Source organism: Epinephelus moara, chromosome 22 (genome assembly GCF_006386435.1).
Source record: "Epinephelus moara isolate mb chromosome 22, YSFRI_EMoa_1.0, whole genome shotgun sequence".
Lineage (NCBI taxonomy): Eukaryota > Metazoa > Chordata > Actinopteri > Perciformes > Serranidae > Epinephelus > Epinephelus moara.
The window spans coordinates 36,007,631-36,018,065 of record NC_065527.1 but is presented as its reverse complement, the minus strand read 5'-3'; the positions used below and the strand labels follow the sequence as shown (position 1 = coordinate 36,018,065).

Below are 10,435 nucleotides of genomic sequence, written 5' to 3'. Positions count from 1 at the left end.
ATCAAAAGCTGGCAAAATACATTTATTTTATTTTATGGCCTTGACATTAACCTGTCATATTGTTGAGTTATCAAGGACACTTCCGCGTTTTTGTGTGTATACAGGAATGTTAAAGATATCATTGAGGAAAACGAGGTTGACGTGACGTGATTGAATCAGGGAATCCGTGAGTCCACCACGGGAGAGGACCCTAATTGACTTTACATTGGCATTGTTTTCGTGGTGGCAGCACGTAATTTCAACCCATTACGTGCTGCAACCACGGAATGCGGTGTTAAGAGGTCGTGGTCATTTCACGTATTTCTGTGAGATCAGGTTGCCTGCTGAGCATCCTCGGGGCAAAAATTAGCCACTGGCCCCTCTTTAACCCCCTTAACTTTCCCCCTCTGTCTGCACTGTGTAAAGTATTCCTATTTAAGGATTCACAATAATATCAGCACATTATCGGTATCAATAGACAGAGGCTTTAAAATGAAAATTTTTGCCGAAAGGACAGGCCAATAAGATCATGCTTTAATTATGCAACTTCTATTAGGTAAGATGATTGAATTTGAGTCGGCCTGGTGGTAGCACTGTCACCTCAAAACAAGAGGGTTCTGGGTTTGATCTGACAGTGGGCTGGGGCCCTTCTGTGCAGAGTTTGCATGTTCTTCGGCCTCCTCCCACACTCTAAAGACATGTAGGTTAGGTTAATTGGTGACTATAAATTGCCGGTAGGTGTGAATTTGAGTGTGAATGGTTGTCTATCTCTAAGTGTCAGCCCTGCGATAGTCTGGTGACCTGTCCAGGATGTACCTCTTGCCCAATTTTAGCTGGGATGGTTCCAGCTCCCCGCAAACCTGGTTAGGGTTAGGAGGCTGGAGGGTTAGGGATAAGCACGGACAATGAATGAATGAATGAAAGTTGAATTTGCCCTGATTGTGGCTATTGTCAGGATTGTCTTGGAGAGAACATCAACCAAGCATGTTAAAGTAGGAAACGTTTTACAGTTTTTTTTGCATGCTTCTTGTGTAACCTGTAAGATGAAGTAGTTTTCTTATTTTGCCTAATGAATGTGTACATTTTGATTTTGAAACGCAATGTGTTTTATGTTTGCATCTGCCAGTGGGCCAGCATGATAAAAAGTAGGCATGATAATATGGTAATCCCACTACAGGAGAGAATTAATGTTCTCTGCAATTCAGTGGAAAAAAATATATGTGTATACATAGGCATCAGTATTGGCAGTTGACTAAAATCAGATTAGGGATCAGATCCGATTCTGGCAAAAATCCAATACTGTGCATTCCTGTGCTGGAATATTACAGGTTTGTAAATTGATTAAAGAATATGCACCATGTTAGCACAGAATTTGCTGAAAAAAATGAAGGTCTTAAAACTAGATTTTGATATTCACCTTATTTTTCATGGAAACACGGAGGCAAAACAGAACGCAGCCAGCTTCCGTTTTTTTGTGCGACACTTCCAGTCCAGCACTCTTGACCACTGTGTAAATGGGAATCGCCTTGTTGTTTACCTTGCTGAGTTTAGCTATATATATATATATCACATTTTTCACATCACTGTATCACCGTTTAGACTAATCTGATGTTTGTAAAGTCTATAAACACAATGATTGAATAAACATTACTATTTCTATGTGCACGTTTAGTAATTAACATGGTTACTGTAGATTTGCTGGGCTAACCGATAGCTGTTTGCCGTTAGCCATTAGCGGTGTCTGTAATAACTCAATAAACGGTCCGTGAAAAAATATTTTTTCCCGCGGATGTCTTAGTTACAACATGATTGAGCTAATTCCCGCGGATGTCTTAGTTACAACATGATTGAGCTAACTGGAGTAGTTATGTCGTATCCGACAACTGGAGGCTTTTAACAGATGACGTCCTGATGTTAGCTTTGCTGCTGCTGTTAGCTGTCCCTGTCAGCTGCAGCCACTGATGCTTTCTAGACAACGTGATTTCCCAAAACTGAATAAATACCACACATAGCAACACAAAACTGCTTTGCTAGCTCACTCATGTTGTAACGGCTGGATGGTTGATGCATACATGCTGATTCGGGTGCTATCAGAGCCGATCCGCGCATCACTATGGCTTAATAATCAACTCAGTCAATAAAAACAACCCGTCCTGTGTTAGGAGTGTATGTCGCTGACAGAAAGAAAAGGAAAAAAAGATAGAAAAGCAGCGTACACCTCACATATTTATTTCTCACAGTTGCGCACACGTTTGGCTGGAATGCAGAAGCACCGTCTGTGTGTCTATGTGCCAAGGGTGCGAGCCGCAGCTGCAGCTGCTCAGGTGGAGAGGCTGTGTAGCCAGGTGTGTTTTTTCGCTGATTCGGTTCTGCAGGTTCTCTGCTGGTACACTGGAGACGGGGATCAAGCAGTTTGTCTCACTCGGGATAGATTGTGCTTTTTTGGTTCGTAGTTTTTGATTGACGTGCGATTTATTCGCGTTTAGAGGGAATAAATTTCCGTTATAATGGAAACGTGGGCACAATTATCTATATAAAATACACAGAATAACTAACTAACTAACTGATTGACTAACATAAACAACTGAAAATTGAAAAAAATTAGCTTGCATTGTTAGCTCCGGTAAGGGAAAGCATGAGGGAAAGCGGCTGACCGGAAGTCACGCACAAAAAAACAGAAGTTGATCACTATTTACTTCCGTGTTTGAAAATAAGGTGGATAGAAACCCCCTGTAACACTTATCACTCAAAGCTGAATATTGTGTATTTGATTTATAACATTTCTTTTATTATAGTTCTACTACTGTTACTTTCATCCGCTGTGCACCTAGTGCATGTCTATCCACCCTGGAAAATGGGTTCCTCTGAGTGGTCTGCGAAATCTTCCTTTTTGGTCTATTGTGTGTTTGGTTGCTTTTTGAGGGTCTACAGATACACAGTATCATACTGTATGTTATACAAATTGTGAAGTTTGCTAAGACAAATTTGTGATATTGGGCTGTATAACTGAACTTGACTTGACTTTAAAGGGCCTAAAGATCAGGTAATAAACCCGGACCCATCTAAAGGCCCTTATCATCCATTAGTTATACTTGCTTCTCCTTTTAACAGGGTAGCAGTGGGCTGAAGCCAATCCCAGCTGACATTGTGCTTTAGTAGTGCATATTTCTGTAATGTTACAATTAAATTACCACAATCAATTCCCAAACAGTGAACCTTGGGCTGTGGGGGCTTTGAGGGATTAGCACCAACAGCAATTACCAGTTTTTTTGCCATGTAAGTGCAAAAATGCAGATATTAATACTAGATTTGGCATGGACCTTCTTCAAGCAAGAACCTCGAGGTCACTTTATAAAAAAGGAACAACTTTAAGACTGTCAGCATGTTAGTTTTTACTGTTCTTTACCTGCTTTACCATAAAGTAATCCGGCTTTGTCTAGCAGTGCCACAGCATTAACAGTCTCTCTACACTGAATCTAATGAGTCAAATATTAACATTACCAGCAGGAGTGATGGACGAAACTACCTAAATAAAACCTTTAAAACTAGGGTTTTGTTAAATGGAGAGATGGGAGAACGTACCATACGCACAAATGCATAGAAAGTATTATTCCTGGTTCCATCAAGAGCAACAAAGAGATGCAGCTTTTCCAAAAAACCTATTTAATGCTGGATGGTTTAGAATTTAGAGGAGGTGTAAAAAATGAAACGACTCTCTCTCCCCCTCTCCTGTATAATGCTTACACAACAGCCTGTAATCCAACTCACAGCGTGATGGAGAGTGCAGTTATTAACCTTGACATTGCTTAGCATCGCTAGCATTAATCACATCACACAATGAGATACAGTCTCTGACTCTGTGATGTGGGCAGTAGATTGTTGATATGTACATTGAGAGCAGCAGCCAGTTCTCATGTTCTGGTTTTGGGGGTGGGGGGTCTTCCCATGAATTTGCTTAAGGGCAGTGATGTGTACTGAACACTGAGTGTGGATCTCTGAGGCTCTCACAGCCATTTTGGCACCAAATGTGCCAACAGGAAATGGGAAATAACTCAGAAATCTGTGATGGTCACAGACACAGAAGGACAAAGCCATGGGCTGAAATGTACCATACACCCTTCAGAAATGAAAGTGCTGCAATGCACTAATGATGTATCAGAGGCAAGTTGTGAAGACGAAAATCAACATGACAAAACAATAACAACACTTTAACTTTAAAAACAAATCATGAAATGTTCATTAGCCCAGAAAAAAAAACAACCCAATTAAACCTTTCTCTCTTTAATCAACAAAGCAAATTAAATAATCTTTTGTTATTGCTGCTTGCAGCAATGCTTCATAATTCATGAGACAATAAAAATACAAATTAGCATGAGGACAAAAGGATAATCTTAATTTACTGAAAGACATGTTTGGTCGACTGAGCAGGGGCTTTGTTGGCGAGTCCCTGGATGTGTCCGCTGAGCCCCTGGCGCGGCATGGTGGGGCACAGCAGGACAGGGTTATGAGATCCAGTGACTTTAACTCTTTTGCAACCACACAGGCTGTCTCTTTTTCGTTTTTCAGCTAAGACGTTCTGCGCAGACTTGTCCCTCACAGCTGATGCACCCAGTCACGTGAGGACGTACCTGTCTAACCACGTCCTGTAGCTTTAAGTGTTAAGGATGCTTGGTGTTACAGACAATGATTTATTAAGCACCTCCACACTTAACTGCTGTAGCAGGAGTCTTCGTTTTCTCAGGGTCCTGAAGGTGTAACACAAGAGGTCCCAACATCATAATGAAAGAGACCAGTGACAACTTGCTTAGTTAAAAAAGTTGGCTGAAGGCCATAGTTACAGTCATTGTGGTTGTAGAAGTCTTAAGAGTGAAGTCATTAGCCATCTATCATAGGGCATTCTTGAGGCTGTGATGAGCTGGTTTCCCTCTGAAATATATGCATCTAATGAGGACAAGGGTGATGGATGCTAACACACCACGCTGACAGCGCAGTGTAGGGCATGGATTGTGTTTTACAATTTGACGGAGTTTCTCTGTTGATCAGGGGGAGGGGGAGATAAGCTTAGCTCCCAAGATGCATTGGGGTCAGGGCACGTGCGAGGCCGCTGTTTGCTTTGTGGAATCTGAAGCAACCATCAGGAGAATCTCTTTTCCAGTCCGTCCTTTGTTCCCCTTATAAAACACCTTGAAGACCTGCTTCACCCACAGTTTAGTCTTTGCATGCATTTGGTCCATTTAGCCTACGTTCTCACCCAAGCAGTGCTCTCTGTATCACACAGAGTTGATTGGACATCCTCCCCCCTATGCCCAGACAAGCACACATTACCCTTCTTCCTTTCAGCACATGTGTATATGTCTAATTCAGACCCCATGCCTGAAAGTTACAACTACAGTTTTTTAAATCAAGTTTGCCTCCAAAGAATTCTTTCCACTCATTTTCTTGCCTCTCCTTAAACAAGGTAGCCATTCTCAGAGTCCCAGCTCTGTCCTCCATTAGTCCAGCCGGAGGTAGCTGGGTGTGGAGTAGTTGAACATAAGGAAGTCCAACTTGTAAAGCTGGTAGAGTTGGATCTGCTGCTGAGTGCTGATATTGCTAAAGAACTGGGCCGTCATGGCATCTGTGGTCCGAGTGGACTTGGCATAGCTAGGGAAATGCAAGGAGTCACCAACACCCACCAGCCGCAGCACATAGTTTGCATCCGCTTCCAGTGTGTCATATTTGCCTACCAGGTCATAGTGGATGTGACATGGATGACAAAGCTGGTAAACGGTCTGCCAGTGCTCGTTGAGTGGACCATCGCGCTGCGTGGCCGGGTCCACCAGGTACTCTGCAAACTCTTTGAATTTAACATCAGCACCACTGAGCAGGGCGTCCTGCGTGGCATTCTTGCGGTAGCGCCGGATGATGCGAGTGCCAAAGCGCTTATGGAAGGATGAGTTGTACTTGAGGGTAAACTTGTTGCGGTATGCAGAGACCAGCCTCTCAAAGGGCTCGCGAACAAAGAGGAACTTGAGGTAGTTCTTGAGGCGGTGGTTGATCTCAGTAATACTGTATTGATTCAGCGTCTTCAGGTTGGAGGGAATGTGGGCTTCATTGGAAGGGATTTCCATTGGGTCACTGTTTAAGAGAGGCATAAGGACAGTGAGGAACGAACGTAAAACAAACAATATGCATTCATGTCTTGGGTCATCACAAACGTTCAGTGTAATGAGGGCATTATTCTATGCTTTCTTTTGATTTTCACATTGGCTAGTCATCCTGTTGAAACAAGTTGTAGGAAGCCTCTGCAAGTAATTGGTTGCTGGCAGACACTCTGTGCTGCAATAAAATGGTTAATCAGCAGTGCCATGCGCTGTAGAGCCGATGCGCTGCTGGTTCTGCTGGCCTGAATAGAATAATGTCTATAGCCTTACTGTTGTGTACAGCCTTATAGACTGAGCTGAGTAGTGATGCGCGGGTCGACCCGTAACCCGCGGGACCCGCAAATGGACCTGCGGGTCGGGCAGCAGTGATCGTCTGTTAAATCGGTCTGTAAATGATATTTTGACATTATTGGCTATTACTGTCATGGCATCCGAAGATACTGATGCGTTGAGCAGGTGACAGTCCGTGGTCGTTTTCCAAACACACTTGTGTCACGCACTCCAAAAGAAACTTGTTGAAACTTTAAACAATAATTTATTGTACAAAACGGGGGAAACAAATGTTGACAAAAATGGTCCCATAATTCATATTAAATAAAGATAACGAAAAAACAGCTACAAGTTAGAGGGAATAGTGATAAAGTGGTAAAACTTGGCATTGATCCACAGCCTCAGACAGATGCGCTCAAGCGTGCCGTGTGCACAAGCTCAGTTGGTAGGCTATGCTATATTTTCACATTTTATAATGTATAAAAACAATATGTAAAAAAAAAAAAAAAAAAGTAAATAAAAAAACGAATATCGAATACCAAATTTTCATAACGAATACCTACCCATAGAAACGAATATTCGAATATCTGAATATTTGGGTACAGCCCTAGATGTAACTACATCTTACAACACATGTCCTGTGCATATCTCTTCCTATTTGTCAAACATGGAGCAATATATTTAGAAGGGACATAAATGACCTCTAAACTTAAATCTTTTAAAAGCCTGCCAGGTACAAGACTCACCTGTATTTGCCCCGGCCTGTAAGCACCATCATGACGCGCTTCCAGTTGGTACAGGCCACCTTGGGGACATAGCAGTAGATGAGTTCATGGTCCTCATCCACCACAAGATGTTTGAGATCTCCGGGTGTCAGTACTCTGCGCTTATGACTGGACGCACTGTAGACTCGACATGCATCCACTACCTGATCCCTCCTGGCCTGGTGAAGGACAGCTGCTCCAGACAACTCCAACTGGTCAGGCAGAGACAGAGAGAGTATGAGAGAGAATCTCAATGTACGTACATACGCAGAATAGACATACAGCTAAAAACAAGGACAAAAAAGCTGAACAAGGTGAGCCCAAACAAAACAACAAAAGAAAAGGACATTGCTTTAAAATTTGGACACAGGACTTTTAGCGGAGAGCTATCTGGGTATGAGGATCTGGAAGCTGTCAGCTCTTGGCACCAAATATTTGGTACATGATGCTTAATCTTTTCAAAAGAATTAAGTAAACATTGGTCATTTTCTTGCTTGTTTGGCTGAAAAATGTTCAAAGTTTAGGATAGTCAACCAACAACAATATCTACTATCAACTATATCTTCTGATATACACACTGACTAGCTGTGGCATCAAAGCTAGGTGCATCAGCCGAATTAGCTTATTGGGTAGCTGGCATCATGGAACACAATGCTTTGGTAAATGGACTTGCATTTGTATTGCGCCCTTCTAGTCTTCTGATGAGTGAGGGTAATTTTACACTACAGAGCCAGATTCATCCATTTACAGACACATTTATTCACTGGTGGCTGGGGCTACTCAGTTAACATTTACATGCAGTTAGATACCCATTTGGGGGAGCAATGTAGGGTTCAGTATCTTGCTCAGGGAAGCTTCGACGTGCGGACTAGAGAAGCTGGGGGTTAAAATGTTGATGAGTGAACTACCTGCTGTCTTGAGCCACTGCCAGTGTTTTGATAATGGTGGTTGAGACAGCTATCTAACCTGATTGTCATGCACTGTTTGTATGTTTTCTTACAAAAAGTAATGCATTTGTGCATAACCCAGGATATCATACAAACTTTTGTGTAAGGATAGGTTGGTCTAACAGCCTTTTTATATATATATATACATATATATATATATATATATATGTATATATATGGGTCAAATACGTGGCATGTCAATTCTGGTGTCCAGAGCATATTTATAATGTTAAAAATATATAAATATTTCAAAACACTACATTATGTTACTCAACTCTCCCCTCTTTACTTACTCATATGAGTATTCACTATAAGAAATTAAAATTTAAGGAGCTATTGAGCTCAAAAGTACCAAATTGTCCTTCCTGGGTAACGTCCCTGCTTAAATCTAAGTACAAAAATATGCAAAAAATGTCAGAAATCTTAATAAAAGGATTAATTATCTACTGGGGCATAATTGTGTTAATGTTTGCAATGACATATGCAAATATAGTAACAATGCTAAGCTTATTTACATTTAAACGCAAGAAATACTTTTGTCTCCATATTTGGATTTCCATAATGTCCTTCCTGGGTAACAGACTATAGTGGCTATATATTACCATATTTGGATTTGGATAGTCATGTGACAGACTGTTGTATCAGCCAGAAGATTCTGAAGGACCCCCAAAACACATTACAAGGTCAAAAAGTCTCTCTTAAAATGTTGATATTTTGACCTTTTCGGTCACTGGTGCGATATGTCCTCAAATCATGTGTCTTTCTGGATAACGCTAATAAAACATTTATGATGTTTATATATTTAAAAACTACCTATTTCATGTGAAATATGACACTGATGCGTTGAAGTATAAGTTATAGTTTTCCACAGTAGGCCTAGTTAAAGCCTGATTATAAAGGGAAAAGTGTTTTTTTGTCCTCCCTGGATAACAAAGATCTTCTGTTACCCAGGACATGTCCTCTGTTATCCAGAGTGGACATGTTTATCAATGCAGATTTGTATTAGTATCTGTAGCTTTTTAGGCATTGACTTGATATTGTTATATTATATTAATAACAATATTATGTATTTTTTTTTAAACTTTTATGGCATTTTCTGTTATTTATCTTGAATTTATCAGATTCAATGAACACAGGCCATTATCATAGATTTTTGTGAAGTTATTGTTTATTATTAAATTATTGTCCAAAAATGAACCAATAATAATGCTATAATCTAATATTTATGTTTTTAATAAAGTTTTAGTACAGATTTTGATGTTTCAGGGTCAGTTTTGTTCTTCCAGATGCCGCTGTCTGATAAAGAGAGGCAGAGACTATACAGGGCTAGGAAGAATGCTGATCCACAAGCTAGGGCTGAGTATCTTGAGGAAAAGAGAACAAGGTATTGTGATTTAGTCAAGGCAGATCAGTAAAAAGGAAATAAAATATCAAAATAGGTTTACACGCATTGCAAAAGGCTTAGATGTTTTAGTTAACCCTCCTGTTATGCTGTGGGTCAAATTGACCCATTTCAATGTTTAAGAACACAGAAAACATGTTTTTATTAAGTTTTGGAGCATGAAACCGTTTCTGCTGGACTTGATTAGTGTAATGAACATGTAAATGAAAATGACTACTGACACGGCAGTGATAATGGAGGAAGGGTAGAAATATCACATTTCTTGCAAATCGAGACACAAGAGAAGAGAATGACAGCCCAGGAGGCTCTGGAACATATCCTTGATCAGGATAGTGAAGTTGAGGAGGAATTGTCTGAAAATGAAGATGATCTTGAGATCAACTCTGATCATGATGATGAATTTTCAGACCATCAACTCCAAGAGAAACATTCATATCAAAAAATGACCAAATAGAATATTGAATGCCTCATTTTTGCCAGTGTACTAAAAGAAATCAGTTTGAAAGTTATTTTTGAATGAAAAACGAGTGACTTCTCATAAGTACACGATGATTTGTAAGGGGTGAAACACTTGATTACATTAAATAATGATTACATTTATGTCAATTGAGCTAACGATAATGTTTATAGAGAAAAATATATTTACCTTCGCCAAGGAGGTTATGTTTCCGCCGGCGTTGTTCTGTTTGTCTGTTTGTTCATTTGTCTGTTTGTTTGTTTGTTTGTCTGTCTGCAAAATAACTCAAAAAGTTAAAAACAGATTTTGACGAAATTTCCAGGAAAGGTGGATAATGGGACAAGGAACAGATGATAAAATTTTGGTGGTGATCGGTTGAAGCAAAGTGGATAAAATAATAAATAAAGTCTATCGTCTGACACCCTCAGCAGCAATTAAGACGGTGAAAATAGCGCCATCTGGTGGCCGGAAAG

General features: G+C 40.4%; 1 protein-coding gene across 1 annotated transcript in view; it reads right to left on the bottom strand.

The window, feature by feature from the left end:
* Positions 1-4,259: 4,259 nt before the first annotated feature.
* chst11 (carbohydrate (chondroitin 4) sulfotransferase 11) overlaps positions 4,260-10,435 on the bottom strand; it is a 185,150-nt gene continuing 178,974 nt past the window's right edge. Inside the window, exons 3-4 of the mRNA XM_050034010.1 lie at positions 7,139-7,368; positions 4,260-6,096 (exon numbers count right to left, since the gene is read on the bottom strand). Of these exons, the coding sequence (XP_049889967.1) occupies positions 5,472-6,096; positions 7,139-7,368 (855 nt within the window). The 3' untranslated portion in view covers positions 4,260-5,471. The remainder of the gene's footprint in view (positions 6,097-7,138; positions 7,369-10,435) is intronic.